Source organism: Equus przewalskii, chromosome X, assembly GCF_037783145.1.
Source record: "Equus przewalskii isolate Varuska chromosome X, EquPr2, whole genome shotgun sequence".
In the NCBI taxonomy this organism is placed as follows: domain Eukaryota; kingdom Metazoa; phylum Chordata; class Mammalia; order Perissodactyla; family Equidae; genus Equus; species Equus przewalskii.
Genome location: NC_091863.1, coordinates 31,265,612 through 31,281,588, shown reverse-complemented (window position 1 = coordinate 31,281,588; position 15,977 = coordinate 31,265,612). Strand labels below are relative to the sequence as shown.

At 45.0% G+C, this 15,977-nt stretch overlaps 1 protein-coding gene across 3 annotated transcripts in view; it reads left to right on the top strand.

Moving 5' to 3' along the window:
• SRPX (sushi repeat containing protein X-linked) overlaps positions 1 to 15,977 on the top strand; it is a 93,533-nt gene that overhangs the window by 53,647 nt on the left and 23,909 nt on the right. For all 3 annotated transcript variants that reach the window (XM_070604711.1, XM_070604709.1, XM_070604710.1), the window contains 5 exons: positions 987 to 1,163; positions 10,741 to 10,867; positions 12,671 to 12,792; positions 13,522 to 13,701; positions 15,426 to 15,559. In XM_070604711.1, coding sequence (XP_070460812.1) covers positions 987 to 1,163; positions 10,741 to 10,867; positions 12,671 to 12,792; positions 13,522 to 13,701; positions 15,426 to 15,559 — 740 coding nt within the window. The remainder of the gene's footprint in view (positions 1 to 986; positions 1,164 to 10,740; positions 10,868 to 12,670; positions 12,793 to 13,521; positions 13,702 to 15,425; positions 15,560 to 15,977) is intronic.

Sequence of the window (15,977 nt, the reverse complement as noted above, 5' to 3'; positions counted from 1 at the left end):
GCGTGCCCCAGGGGAGAAGACTGGAAGAGCATTTCAGGGGCTGACTTTTAGCTTCATGAAAAGTCACATCTCATTTGGGAAATTGCAAGTGGTACAGCACTGTTGAAGCACTTTTTAGATGCCATTGTTATTCAAAACAGCCACCATTTATTGAGCACCTATTGTGTGCCAAGCATTTCACATACATTCAATTTTTGCAACAGTGCTATGGATATGGGTGCCATTACTTTAACTTTATTTTTGGGGAACCCGAGGCTCAGGGCTGTAGCCATGTGATCCAGCCTATGCAGACTATGCAACTGAGTGTCTATAGTGGGCACTTGCGGTGCTTCACTCAGATCTCCCTGGATGCCCTTTACCAGTTCTCTGTGTCCATCTCCCAGCTTCTGAGTGCTTTACTCTTAATGGCTTGCACCTTCGATCTTCTTCAGAGGAAGCAGAGGCCCTGCTCCTTCAGGGGACTGCTCTCTTTATTCTGACAGGGACAGCATCCCCACGGGCAGCCTGTAGCTACCCCCATACTGAGTGGTAAAGGATTAATGAAAGCCCAGCTTCCTCGCCTGGAGGCGGGATGGACCGGTGTCATTCATGCTCCAGAGCTCCCTTGTGGGAGGAGGCTGAGGCTGACTTTGCCTGAGATCCCACCTTGTCCGGTTTCCTCACTTCCTCTGTGTTGCTTCCCCCGCCCCTAACTGGTCGCCCCTGGGAGCACTTTCTTATAAATCACTTGAACACAAATCCTTGTCTCAAGGTCTTCTTCTGAGGAACTCAGCCTGAGACAGCGGCTTAGCTGGGATGCCAACCCAAGCCAGTCTGATGTGAAACTTTGTGTCCCTTCTGTGTGACGTGCAACCATCCATTGTTTCTCTAATTCTATCCATTATATTTCAATGAACTTTTCACCCTATGCTTTCAGAGTTTCTGGACTCTGAAACTCTAGGGACAAAAACTAAGAAATGCTGAATATCTGGTTTTCTCTTTTTCAGAAAAGCGATGTCCTACCCTTGCCATGCCGGCAAACGGAGGGTTCAAGTGTGTAGATGGTGCCTACTTTAACTCCCGGTGTGAGTACTATTGCTCACCAGGATACACACTGAAAGGGGAGCGGACGGTCACGTGTATGGACAACAAGGCCTGGAGTGGCCAACCAGCCTCCTGTGTTGGTAAGAAAATATCACAGCCTTCAGGAGGCACAAACTTTGGAAAGAGCAGGGGGTGTTCATACAGTGGATTTTAAAGGAAGCATCGGCATCCCGTGTGTAAAGCATAGGCACCCAGCTTTGCTTTCAGTAGCTCTCTTCATCCCTAGTCCTCTGGCTCGGCCCAGACCTAACCTATCTCTATCCTAGAGCTGACTGCACAGCTGATGACTTTCATCTGATGTTTGTCTCTTTCATGGCTTGCTTGTTATTGAGGCAGCTACAGGCTGGCAGGGGTAGGGCATGTTCCTGCTGCTTTAGTTCAGGGATCTGCCCTGTAGCATGGGCCAGTTGCTGACATTTGCAGGACAGTCCTGCAGAGAGCATCTAGGTGGCTTTCAGCCCACAGATGTAGTTCCTTTTTCGTGGACTCTGGTAGTCAGCAAGCGCTCAGTTTGCTAAGCTGGAAGGGATTTGGATATTTCACCTTGCTCTGAGTTTGTTGAGCAATGGTTCTTACTGTGTGGTCCTGGGAGCAGCAGCAGCAGCAGCAGCATCACCTGGGAACTCTTTAGAAATGCAAATTGTGCCTCCCCACCCCCTCAGACCTGCTGAATCCGAACTCTGGGAGTGGGGCGCAGCACTTTGTGCTCTAATGAGCCCTCCAGGGCATTCTGAAGTGCTTAAAGAGAGAGCCACTGATCTAAGGCAGTGCTCCTCGAGCCTGGGAATCGTGTTAAAAATGCAGATTCTAATACAGCAGGCCTGGGGTGGGGCCTGGGATTGTGCCAGACCGTGCTCTAAGGCAAGGGTTCCGAACCTCGGCACAGTAGACATTTGGGGCCACATAATTATTTGTTGTGAGGTCCTGTCCTTTACACTGTAGGATGCTTAGCAGATCCTTGGCTTTTACCCACTAGATTCCAGTAACATCTCCGCCTCCCAAGTTGTGACAACCAAAAACGTCTCCAGACATTGTCAAATGTCTCCTGGAGGGAGGGGGAGAGTAAGAAGAAAAATCACCCCCCCATACTGAGAAGCACTGGCCTGGGGGCAGTGGCTCCCCACCCTGGCTGCTCACTAGAATCACCTGAGTGCCTTTTAAACCTAGCCGTGCCTTGGTCCTGCCCTAGAGATTGTGACTCAGTTAGCCTGATGTAGGACAGCTGGAGGAGGCAAGTGGCATTATAAAAACTTCCCAGGTGGTTTTGATGTGCAGCTAAGATCCAGGACCATTGTCTGAGGGCAGCGGATCTCAGTGTGGTCCCCTGACCAGCAGCATCAGCATCACCTGAGAACTTGATCCCAGCCCGGCTCCAGACCAGCGGTATTAGAAACTCTGGGGTGGGGCCTAGCAATCTGCATTTCCAGGCCCTCCAGGGGATTCTGATGCTCTAAAGTTTGAGAACCTGCCTTAGAAGATCAAATCTGGGAAGAAGTTTAGTACCTTTCTACTCAAAATAGTGCCCTCTGATCAGCAGCATTAGCACCAGCAGGAAGCTTCTTAGAAATGTGGAATCTTGGGACCCATCCCAAACCTGGCAGACCAAAATCTAAATTTTAAGAAGATCTCCAGGGGATTCCTATGCCCTTTAGATGTTGAGGCAGACTGCTCTAGGACAGTGGTTTTCAACTTGGGCTGCCATTTAAATCTGAATCTCTGGGGCCCTGGTATTTTTCTGAAGCTCCCCCAAGTCGTTGAGAAACCTGTCCCAGGGGATCATTTACTCATAAACTGTTAGGGCTTCCAGGACTCACCCTTACAGAGCATTCTAGTCCAATCCCTCATTCTACAGATGAGGCCTCAGAGGTCTATGCTCAAGGTTGCATAGAGCCAAGCCTATGTTTCCAGGCTTTCAGGCCCAAAGTCCCTGAATCCAGGGAGAGCTCTGGCACTGAGGTGCTAAGGCAGCTGGCCTTGGAAGCCTGGCTCCTGTCCTGCTGGGATCTGCCCATCCTCCAGAAAACTGTTCAGCTCAGTCTGCTAATGTGCTTTACCCCTGCCCCCCCCAGTATTCCTTCCTGATTGCTCAGTGTCTGGGACAGATACTTCAGGATTAAGACTGAAATTGGATGCTACCCTCTGGGGTCGGATGTGCAACAACTTCGCTGGCCTCAGTCCCAGTGGTGTTTTCATGATGGTACCACTGTTCACCGTCTTCTCTAGCAGCACCAGCCATTCTCACTCTACAGTTATGTGGTTAATGGCCTATAGCCAAGGGACCTGGCCCAAGATGTGATCAAAACCCTTCTGAGTTTTATATCAGAGTCACAGCCTGGACCTTACGTTGTATCCATTTGATGAGAGCAACAGGTCCAAATAATTACCCAGATGACTGACTCAGATTTATCCTGGGCTTCTTTTTTCCTAGGAGTTAGATAGGAGTTTGTATTGGTCAGTATTTGGGAAAACAGAAACCAGTCTAGGTATTTCAAACAGAGGGGAACTTGATGCAGGGTAATGGTTACAAAAACATAGGAAGAGCTAGAGGAAAAACACTGTTACCGGAGATTAGTTAGAGCAGAAAGCCATGCCAACCAAGGGCTGGAGGAGCAAAAGTGGGATAGTAGTGTTACCCAAAGTCCATAAGCCCACCTGTGATCCTGACACATCTGTAAATGAAGTCAGGAGCCCACACTCCTGTTGATATTTCAGAAGCCCAGGAAGCCCTCCCCATGAAGCTCCGACTAGAAGCATAATGGTGTCCACCTTCTTCCTGCCTTCTATTCTCATGAGAGTGCCTCTTGGCAAATCTATCTGGCACCCCGCTGGCAAAAGAAGTCTGGGAAATGTAATTTTGACACTATTAGTCCAGGTGGTAAAGGGGAGATTATAGAAAAACAGCACCAACAGAGTATTTGGCACAGCAACCATTTCCCAAGGTTTGAGATATTTCCCCCTGAATCATTGTAGTTCTCAGTGAAAAGAAGACTGAAGAGCAGTCCTCGTCAACTGGTGCAGGTAGAATGGTGCTGAGGCTGTGAACTCTGGACATGCTCCTCTTGAAGGACCTAAGGCCAGATGCTCAGGTCAGAAGGGCCCCTCACAGATAATGCGTTCATTATCCCCCCTGTGACTTGGTATGTGCAAGCTAGCTCTTCAAAACAACCCCCCAAATTTTTGAATCTCTTTTACCACACATTGGAGGGGGCAGAGGGGAGGGGAGGAAGGAGATGCTGAAAAATCTTTCTGCTAAGCAAGCATTGGCAAAGAGTTCTCTAGGGATCATACTGTCCAGATGTCCAGATTGTGTGCAACAGTGGAAAGAAAATGCTGATTGTTCTCAAAAAGCAACAAGCATGTCTGAAGCTGGACCAGATGGGCCTGGAACCTTTCCAGAGGGAGAAAGAAAGAACTAAGAAATGAACCCCAATTTCAAGGGATCTATCTTAGAGTTTGCCAGGACAAGGTTCAGGCATATTTAGGGGCGGGGAGTTGTGCATGCATTTAAGTGGGAGTGGCAAAAAGGGGACCAGTGAGCCACAAGAGAGCATAGAGCCCCCAGGAAAAAGAGAGAAATAGACAAAGCAAGCGGGCAATTCTTTCTTCGATTTTGGTGACAGATAAGCTAGAATTTGTATCCAGTGCATTTTGCTCCAGGGATGTCATTGACTCTTTCGTATTTCAATATATTAAATTAGTTTAATAACTGTGTGTGTTGGCAGGGCTACGGGGCCCTTGAGCATAACTTAGAGCCTCAGCCTATTTAAGGAGCTGACACATGGTGGCTGAGTAGTTCCGAGATTTCCACATAACCTTGAATGGTGCATCTTGGCCAGAGCTGTGCTGAGTGCTGAGAAAATTGTCCCAGTTCTCTTCCAGACCCGGAGGAAAGAGAGAACACTGGGCTTACTTTTGACTCTGAGGTGGTCAGTTCTGTGGTCTGGCTAATTTGAAAGTGCCACGAGTTAAAATTAATTCTCTTATACAGACCACACTCTGGCAGTGGACTCAAATCCATGGTTATTTCTGAAACAGACATAGATAGAAATAAGTCAATGGAGGAGAAAAAGCATACTGTAAATTGAAGAAGGGTAAGATATTTAAAGAGCCACAACTTCCATTGATATAAAAAAAATAAACTTTAGAATGTAACAACTATTGTTTGGGAGGCTATTTCTTCTTTCTTTCCATTTTTAGTTATTTTTGGTTACATCGGCATTTAGATAGACAATGGACAGTTAGAATTACAAGTCCTCATCTAGAGACCAGATTTTGAGTAGATGCATGATCTCTCCTTTAGACCAACACTTTTTCCTAGGCCAAAAGAGGAAGAGAAAAAAATTAAGGAAAGTTAAAAAACCATGGACAATGGAAACTCAGCAAATATCTTTTGACATGCTGAGAGCCCCATTTAGTTGTTTTAACAAAGGACAGTGTACAAACAAACTTGGTTTTTGGCATAGCTCGCTGCTTGTTTTCTACTTCCTACGGAGTAGAACAGATGGAGAGTTAACACAAATGAAATTCTGGAATGAAAAACCTCTGAGATTTAAGATGTGCAAATTGATGGAATCTGCTTTCCCAACTATCTGACAGCTAGGTTTACCCAGTGTCCCATAGGGAAGGTTTCTGGGCTGCGCTGCATGATTTCCAGAGATTCAGTTGAATATACAAATGTCGTGGGACAAAGAATAAATTTATCAGTACATTGTTGTAGATTATCTTAAATTATGCTAAATTTTTCCTGGGTTGGAAAATACACATTCTTTTGCAAACTTTCAGGAAGCTAGCTTCAGCTTTGAAACAACTTGATTGATTGAGATACTGATCCACTTTTTACCTGGCATGATTTTGTTAGTACAAACTGAACAGGTAAACTTTGAGTGGCCCTCTCTAATAAAAACATATCACCAATGAATTTTTAGTTGGGCATCTTTCTGATGAAGATGGTGACTTTTAATTGTGGGATTTATTGCTTTCCTTCTTGCCTCTTTTGTCCATTGGAGAAAGTTTTCCAATATCTTATATGCTACTAATATCTTAGATGGCACTTCCCACAGGTATCACACTCTAGCTAGGGAAGCAAACAGTTGGGCAAGTTTTCAGTGTCCAGGTTTGTTTTGCCTTTGACAGTCATTCCCTTCCTGTGCCCCATGAAGTGATCGCTTCCTTCCTCCATCACCAACTTCAAACTATTTTATATTTGTATCAGTAATTGATTGCCGCACAACAGACCACCCAAAACTTAGTTGCTTCAAACAACCATGTCTTTGCTTGTGGTTGTTTGGGTTGGGAATTTGAGCAGGGCTCGGTGGAGACAGCTCATCGCTGTTGCACATAGTAATGACCGAGGTGACTGACTAGGGCTGAAGGATCCACAGTGGCTTTCCGCACAGGTCGGACTTCTCCCGCGGAGGTGGCTGTACTGGCTGGAGTTTGGCTGAGTCTCTTCCTCCTTTCATAATTTCTCATCATCTCCACATGACTTCTCTGGTCAGATAATTGGACTTCCTTAGATGGCAGCTGGCTTCCAAGACAGCCAAAGTAGAAGGTGCCGGACTCTTTAAGAGCCTAGGCCTGGGTCTGGCATAGGGTCACTTCCCTTGCATTCTATTAGTCAAAACAAGTCACAAGACTGGCACAGATTCAAAGGGAGGGGAAATAGGCTCCACATCTTGGTAGCAGGAGCTGCATGTATATAAGGGAATTATGGGAAGCCATCTTTGCAAAGAATTCACCACAGTATTCTTTGTTAGAAATCAGTGCTTGGAAATCATTAGTGAAATACATCTTGGGAGATGTTATACAAGATGCTATGTAGGAGTAATTTGAAAAAACAGGTGTGATCAGGTACTATTAACAAGGCCAAAATAATAATGCTTTAAACAAGATAGAAGTTCCCTTCTCATATAAACGTTTGTGCTTAAGCAGTCCAGGGCAGTGTCCTAGGTCCCAACTCCTTCTCACTTGTTGTTCCTCCATCCCCAGCTTGCAGCTTTCATCTCACAGTCTAAGATGGCTGCTTCAGCTCCCCACCACATCCACGTTCAAACCACGGTGGAGGAGGAAGGAAAAAGAGGAGGCTACACCCCCACCTTTTTTAAAGCACAGCCCAGAAGTTGCACACGTCACTTTTTCTCACAACCCATTAGTGGAACCCATCACATGGCCACATCTAACTTCAAGGGAGTCTGGGAAATGTAGTCTTTATTCTGGAAGGCCAAAGGCCCAGGCAAACTTCTTTTGCTATAACAGAAGGGGGATCAGATAGCAGTTGAAGGACCGCCAGCCTCTGCCACATTGACTATACAGATTGAGAGCAAGTTGGTGTGAAAGATCAAGGGGTAAAAGAAGTGAGAGAAGCAGCAGTTAAAAAGCCAGTTTGAATGGGATATGTAGGAAGGCAGAGAGGAAAGGGCATTAAATGGAGTCTGTTTGCTGTGAGGAGCTGTGACATTGCTTGACTTGGGATAAGAATATCATCTTGCCTTAGGATGAGGTAGAGAGGAGGGACCCCACAGCGGGTCAGGCAGTCTCAGATAGAAGTTACTGTCATGTTCTGAAGTGCCTATTAATCATATCTCTGACAGTCATCTTCAAACACAGATTTCCACTGGAAAACACTAAGCAAACATTTTAGGATGCAGGAAATTTATTGCCTTAGTTTAAAAGGTTTTTGTTTCTTGTTACCTGTTGGCCAGGACATTGTCCTGTTGAACCTCTACTATTTCTTACCACCTACCTGGTTAGACATGTTAAGGATTCCCAAGTACATTGTTCAGCTTTTTAGAGAAATAGTAGTTGATACAGTACGGTATATTTGTTTCTGATATTTTATATGTAGAGAGGAAACTAGAGCGCAGAGAAAGGAGACAGTTTGTCAGATGTCTCCAATGAATGGGGCAGAGGCCAAGATTTTCACAATTTCAGGGTTTCCACACAATAACTGTCTCTGTGGGCATCCTGACTCAACAGGGAATCGTAATTATGTTTCTATAGTAACTTTGTTCATTTCATTCATGGAAATTTATGATAACTTATAAAAAGCCATGATGACCACGGCTGTGTAATAATAGGCTTAGGTTTCTGGAGCATCTGCTGAAGGGCAGGCCAGCTGTCTCATTAGCTGAAAGAGACGGCATGATGCTTAGGATGCAACAGAATCCAGTCCTGCTGCTCTTCTTCACGGATTTATGGGGACGCTGTAGCAGGCTACCACAGAGGAATGTGTGCGCAGAGGCTGGAGGAAAACACTAGCAGCAGGCAGACACACAGAAGTGTTTGGCTTATTAAAATAATTTAAAAATATGTCTTAAAATCCCAGACCACAAAGAAATTCCAAAAGAGAGGAAATGCTTTCCAGTCTCTAAATGGGGATGATAATAACAATACTCAGTCTAGTGGGCGGTTGTGAGAATTCAATGAAATAATGCAGGGGTAGTACTTAGCATGGGGTGGGCATGTAGGAGGGTCCAGTAAGTATTAGCTCTTATTTTTAGTGATCTGTTTCTTCTTGTTTCTGGTTTGGAAGAGCACTGCTTCTGAAAAACTGAGTCAGTTTCAACTAATCATTATTAGCTGGGCAGGGACTGCCTTTGGGAAGCTCTGAGACTCTTTACCCAGATAACCTAATTTGGAGCATGTTTGTTCACACTGTCAACACATCTAGTTGATACAGAAAACAACCCAGTATATCATCCAGATGTTTAGTTTACATGACAGAGACTAAGAGTATCTCTTCACTCTGACAATGTTGCTCCAAGAAAATTTGGTAACACAATGTAATTTTACATCGAAATCTCTCTCCTCAGCCCCTCCCCTTTTGCTTTAAATTTTTAAAAAATAAATATACTTTCTATGATTAGTGCCAGCTATATTTGACCAGCAGGGGGCAGGTATTGTATACTTGTCTTTCTGATTCGCCCAAAGCTGTGAAATGTTTATCTGAATTATCAAAGTATGTCTTGTATCACCTATCATATTAAAAAAAAAGGATTAAAAACTCAACAACTGAAAATAGACACCTTGAATGCATTTAAACCAGCTTCCGTTTCATCATAACATTTATATCCTTTATTTTATCACTTCTACAAAGCATATTTTTTCACATTTTAATATCCCTGAAATTGGGATGCATCTCACAATTAATAGTGACTCAGATTCAATAAAATATGGTAGTTATTCAATTTAAGATTAGAGTATTACGGCTGTAAGTTCACACTCCATTGAAGCATGACATAGAATGAAAATGAATTTGGATAGCTGAAGGCAAAATTATTTAACGAATTATTCGTAATTTCTTACCCTAAATAAAATGAGAAGTTATTAGACAAGACGTGGGAGAAAGTATCTGAAGACTTGACTTGGTACATTTAGTCTCTCAAAGATGTTTGTGATTCAGAATCAAATGACGTTTCATTTTCATTCAGTTTGTAGCAGCACTTAATAACTATCAGTTGATATGTAAAGCGATGCAAATCTAAGTTGTTAATTTGCTGTGCCTTCTTTAAATACATTCTCACTCTGTTCAGAATCATCAGGTGGAATTTGCAAACGTTTGAACTCCCCCTGCTTGTGATTTCACTTTACTATAATAAGATGAAATCCAACCCAGGGAGGAATTGACATCTCATTTATATCTAGCTTTGCTTATTGACCCATCTTAATAGTGAGAGGGCAGAAATTCTGTTACCACGTAGAGAAACTACTTGGGGAAATTTGGGAGGCCTTTGGAAGGCCAGAGCCAAGGAAAAACTGTTGTCCCCAAACACAAAACCATAGATGTGGTCCAATGGCAGTTGGAGGGGAGAGTGGACCCAGACAGACCAGCGTTTGTTTTAAGATACTGAGGACTATATTGGGAACAGGCAGAGCCAGAGGAGGGAGAGCTTGTTCCAGGGGTAAGTGCTCTGCTTGGGTTATAATTCACACTATCACTATCTACATGGCCTTAAATAAATCACTTAACCTCTTTGAGCCTCAGTTTCCACATTTGTAAAATGAGTGTTGGGTGGCTCCTTTAAGCCTCCATAACATTTACTTGTACCTCACCTGGAGCAGTGCCATTTTCTACCTTGCGTCATAATTCATATGTGGCAACATAATCTCCCTAATAGACTATAAGCTCTTTGAGGAGCACATGATTCTCTTGCCTTTGTGTACCCCCAAACCCAGCAGTTGGAATGATGCCTTGAGTAAGGCAGGCACTCACTAAAGATTTGTTGCTTTGTAGTGAATGGAACTAGGTGACAGCTCAGGTACCTTTCTCTAGTGTTCTGTGATGCTGTCTGTAAAGCAGGAGGGACTCGCTATAACTGAGTGACTTCTAGCTGGGTAACTGCCATATTGCCAAGTCAGTAGGCAGAGTTTGGAAACATGGGGAGGAAGTTGGTATAGCTAATAAATTACGCCACAAGACACCTAGCAAGGTCAGGTAATTGCAGGTTTAGCCATGCTCATGTGAGTGCTCAATCTTCAAAACTCAGCAGGAGAGAAGGGGCAAGATGAAGGGAAGGAAGAGAAAAACAGAGGGGTGAACAAACCCTTCAAAAATGGGGAACCACCTAGAGCTTCTGGCATGTCAAACGCAGGATGTTGAATCCCAAGTTGATAAGATATTTCTTGATGATGGTGAGAATACTCTGGTTATATTTCCAGATATGGAACCACCTAGAATCAAGTGCCCAAGTGTGAAGGAACGCATTGCTGAACCCAATAAGCTGACAGTCCGGGTGTCCTGGGAGACCCCTGAGGGAAGAGACACAGCAGATGGCATTCTAACTGAGTAAGTGCAGCTTGGCAGCTGGCATGATGTTGCCTCTTTTATGTGAGACATTTACTACCTAGAGAGGGGCAGTGTGTCTATGCTGGTCTGTTTCTGTGTTCAGACTCAGGACCGCACTCTTTCAGCTAATCCTCGTTCATGCTTCATTTTTCTCCACAGTCATCCTCACCATCTGACTTACTATGTATTTGACTTATGTATTTGTTTATTGCCTGTCTCCACTACAGTATGTTTACTGCCACATCCCTAATGCCCAGAACCATGCCTAGCACATGGTTGGTACTCAGCAAATATTTGTTGAAGGAAAGAAGGGAAGTAGGAAGAGGTGGTGGGAAGAAGAGGGACAGGAAGAGGAAGCCAGCTGGTTCATTCAGGGATAGGATCACCCCCATCGCCTGCCCACAGGGCTCCTACTCATGCCCCCAGGCCTTACTAAGCTGTCACCTCCCTGGGTGGCCTCTGTGTCTCCCATGTGGAGCCAGATGCTGTCCCCCTTGTGCTCTGCGAGTATGGTTTAGTGCAGAACTTTCCACTACTTTTTTTTTTTTTTTTTGGCACCTGCTTCTTTCAAAACTTTGGATTTTTAATTTATTTTTTAAAACTGTGACCACATTAAACGTTTACAGAATAAGCTTATAAAATAAGAGAAAATGTCTTCTGCCTTCTTCCCCATCCCAACCCCATTCTCCGGACCAAGTGCATTAATAGTTTGACATACATCCAAAATGTTTTTAAAAACGTGTGGTTCCCATTGCTGAAGTTTAGCTGCATGTCGTTCTAATCCAGCATCTGGGCCTGTACCCTTGCGGCTCTTTGGTTGGCCTCCACGTTCCCTGAAGGCCACTACTTCATGTCAGCACATTCACATCCATGCCTTAAAGTTCATGGCCCTGTTAGACCTCCCCACTGAGTTTCCATCTATGGACAAAGGATACCTTTGACTTACCTCCTGGTGAGTCATGTAGCAGGGAAAGACTTTCTAGAATCCTATCAAACCCGGGCTATGCAAGAGAAAACATTTTTAAGCAATTATTAGCAATAACAGAACATCTACTAGGAAGGGGTTGAGTCTCACCGTTAGCAGGACATTTTGTTCCTGTCCTGATAATTTTCTCCCAGTGTACCATCTAAATAATATTACTAATTGTGTTCCTCCTTGTAACTCCTCAAAGATAAAGTTCAAACTTCATTAAGAAAATTATTTATTTGATGTCACATATACATGTCCCAACCCCCTAAGGAGAAACTTTAGGCATTGGGATTAAAAAATAAGTCAAAATTGACATAATCAGGGATTGGGCCCAGATAGGAAAAGCAGAGAAAGTTCTAGCACCCCCTGCGGGCCCAAATTGCCAATGACTGCTTGGACTATATTCTCTAGTGATTTTCCTTACAGAAAATTGCCTCATCCTCCCAACAGTGAGCCAATTCAGGTCCCCTCTGGAACAAAGGTGGAATGGGAGGAAGACTTGGGTCCCGAGTTCTCAGCCTCCTCCACCCTCTGTTCTACCTTCCAGTGAGAAAAATGAATGTAAACTCCCCAGGAACTGGGGACTTGCATTTCTGGTCTCAAACTGCTCTTCCAAAACAGAGTAAAGCTCAGGAAATTCTATTCTTCAAGAAATCTTTGTTCTAGTCAAACTGGCTTAATGGTTGCCCCCGTGTATCACTGCGTCCTGTGCAGAGCGGGTGCTCAACAAATGCCCTAACAATGGTCTTTGATCATTAGGCCCACAATTGCCTAATTGTTGTTAGTCCCATAATGATCATCTTTGGTGTTTCTGGTTTTTTTCCTCCTTGAAGTGTTATTCTAAAAGGCCTCCCCCCAGGCTCAAATTTTCCAGAAGGAGACCACAAGATCCAGTACACAGTCTATGACAGAGCTGAGAACAAGGGCGTTTGCAAATTTCGAGTTAAAGTAAGAGGTAAGAATACTGCTTAATGGCTTTTTCCCCTCTTTACAAGAGCAAAGGGAGGCAGGCTCTCAAGCAGGAACCTCTGTGAGTGCGCACTGCCGTAGGGGTACTCCCTTCTTTGGATTAACCTCTGATGAGGCTAGGGGAAGTGTGCCATCTTAATGGCTGAATTTCACACCACAAATCCAGATGAGGTCAGTGTTGGCAGATTATTTCAGGAGTCCAAGGCAGCAGTAAACTAGTCTCACATGAGCCCACACCTGGCTGTCCTAGAAGACTATTATTTGATAACTTTTCCATCCCTGGGCTTGGGTGACCATCTAAAGCCTCCAAGTTCTTCCATAAAGGAGGCTAGGAGCCCCCTCGCTTGGGCCACCAGACCATGTTCTTGGTGTTCCAGAACTTTGGTCTGCCTGAAAAAAATGTTTTGAAAGATTTACTTTATACCTCATGGTTTGGGCAGCTAATTACTAACCATCTTTACTCTTCTGGGTTCAGCCTCCTCATCTAAAACACAGGGGGCTAAACCAGTTGATCTCAGTGGTCTCATTGGTATGAATAGTGACCATTCCAAGGCCCACCTGCTGGCCAGATAGCCATCCCTGCCTCCGTACTCACTTCACAGGCTGATATAGAAGCCTGATTACAAAACTGGTACCTCTGAGCCCTCACCTTTCCTGGTTACTCTGTGGGGGGGAGGCTCAGCACTGAGACCCCTCTGGGCTTGTGTCCCTATAGTTAGACGCTGCGGCAAACTCAACGCTCCGGAGAACGGTTACATGAAGTGCTCCAGCGACGGTGATAATTACGGAGCCACTTGTGAGTTCTCCTGCATCGGTGGCTACGAGCTACAGGGTAGCCCTGCTCGAGTATGTCAGTCCAACTTGGCTTGGTCTGGCACGGAGCCCACCTGTGCAGGTATGTGTGCAGCCCTGTCTCTAGTCAACAGCAGACCCTGAAGCCCCCTTGGTTCTAGATTCCAGTAGAGGGAGGTAGGGTTTCATTCTACGCACTTGGAAAGGTTCAATGCCATCCCTCTTCATCCAATGGGTGAAAATGGTCCTTGGATCCCTGCTGCAGCTCACCTCGTCCACCCTCCTCCTTCGCCTCTGCCTGTCTTCTGATTTCTCTTTCACGTCCTCTTATGGAAGAAACTGGAGGTGAGAACCCGGGACTGGCCTTCAGTGACATTATGAAGCAGCAAAGTCTGCTCTAGTTACCCTTGTTCCTCCCTTCTACAAGGATCTTTTTTACAAAGCTAGTAAACTAGTGCATACAGACAATATAATGCCTGCTTTGCAGTGCTGGCTTGGAAGTCACACAGGCCTTGGGCATTCAGAATCTTTCTTCCTATGTCAAAGGAGGAAGATAATACCTACTATTAGAGTTGTTGTAGGGGTTAAATGAGGTCGTCCATTGAAGTGTGGAATAGAGCAGTGCCTGGCCCAGCGTAAGCCCTCAATACATGTCAGCTGTTATTACTGAGGAACAAAAATTGGGCTGGGTAGTGATAATAGTGTGAAATGTAGACCAGCTGGAAAATTCTGGACATACCTCTTATTTATATACTCCTGTTTTTGTCTCATTTCCTGGTCCTTTCTCATCTTTATGCTTTCCCTTTAATCCCAGCCATTCAGAGTTAGGTGAGAGAGAGAGAGACATGTACGTCATCAGCTAAATGCCTGAGGTTCCTCAGTTTCAAACATTAAAGTAGAAAGAACATACCTCCTTGCTTCCGGGTCTCACTTTCTGAGGCAGAGAGAATAAGGCCCCCAGCCCTGAGATATCCACATCCTAATCCCCAGAACCTGTGAATATATTACCTTATGTGGCAAAAGGGATGTTGCAGAGGTTATTAAGTTAAGGATTTTGAGATGGGCGGAGTAGCCTGGCTTGTCCAGGTGGGCCCAATGTAATCACAAGAATCTTTATAAGAGGGAGGCAGAACTGCTGTCAGAGAGCAAAAGATGATGGAAGCAGAAGTCAGAGAGAAGAGAGATGTCAAGATGTCAGGATGCTTTCCTGCTGGCTTTGAAGATGGAGGAAGGGCCATGAGCCAAGGAATGCAGGTGGCCTCTAGATGCTGCAAAAGTCAGGGAAACTTTCTCCCCTAGAGCATCTATAGGGAACACAGCCCTGCCAACATCTTGACTCTAGCCCAGTAAAACCCATTCCAAACTTCTGATTGCCAGGACTGTAAGAGAATACATTTGTGTGTGTTAATCCACTAAATTTGTGGTGATTTGTGACAGCAGCAAGAGGAAACTAATACACTTCTGCACTCTTTTTTTTTTTTGGTGAGGGAGATTGGCCCTGAGCTAACATCTGTGCCAATCTTCCTCTGTTTTGTATGTGTGATGCTGCCACAGCATGGCTTGATGCGTGGTGTAGGTCTGTGCCTGGATCCGAACCTGTGAACTGGGGCTGCTGAAGCGTAGTGGGCAAACTTAACCACTACACCACCGGGCCGGTCCCCCCAACTCTTCTATCAGTGCTTCTTGGGAATGCCTCTAGTATAAACTACTTACAATTGAATCTTTATCTCAGGGTCTACTTCTTATACATATGGTTCTGTGTGTCATCACAGGCTATGTTGAGTCAGAACAAGAGTTTCTGACCCATCTGGCCATTTCTGATTACAGCCATGAATGTCAATGTGGGTGTCAGAACAGCAGCTGCACTTCTGGATCAGTTTTATGAGAAAAGGAGGCTCCTCATTGTGTCCACACCCACAGCCCGAAACCTCCTCTACAGGCTGCAGCTGGGAATGCTTCAGGTGAGTCCTTGCGGCAGGGCCAAGGTGAGAAGGGGACCCCTAAGAGGAAGGGCCCAGTCATTTCATTAAAGGTAAGGGCCAGATTCAGTGCCTAATCCGTTTACTATGAGCTTCAGGAACTGGCACTTTAGAGTTAGCACCGTTCATTTCTGGTTCTAGGGCATAACCTGATTAACATTGACTCCCCAGGACTAACCCAATTGTTTTCCAACTTATAAGGTTTGTTTGTCATCACTAATAAGCCTAATTGACATGCTGTCCAGGCCCAGCCAAAGAACAATGTCTTTGCTGAACCTGTCTTGGATATACCTGGGCTGGCGCCGATCAATCAGTTGTTAGCCCAAAAGGCTGGATCAAGGAATAAGGGGAGTCCAGGAGCCCTCAGGCCCCAGATCCTGCCCCAGGGGACTTCCCTAGC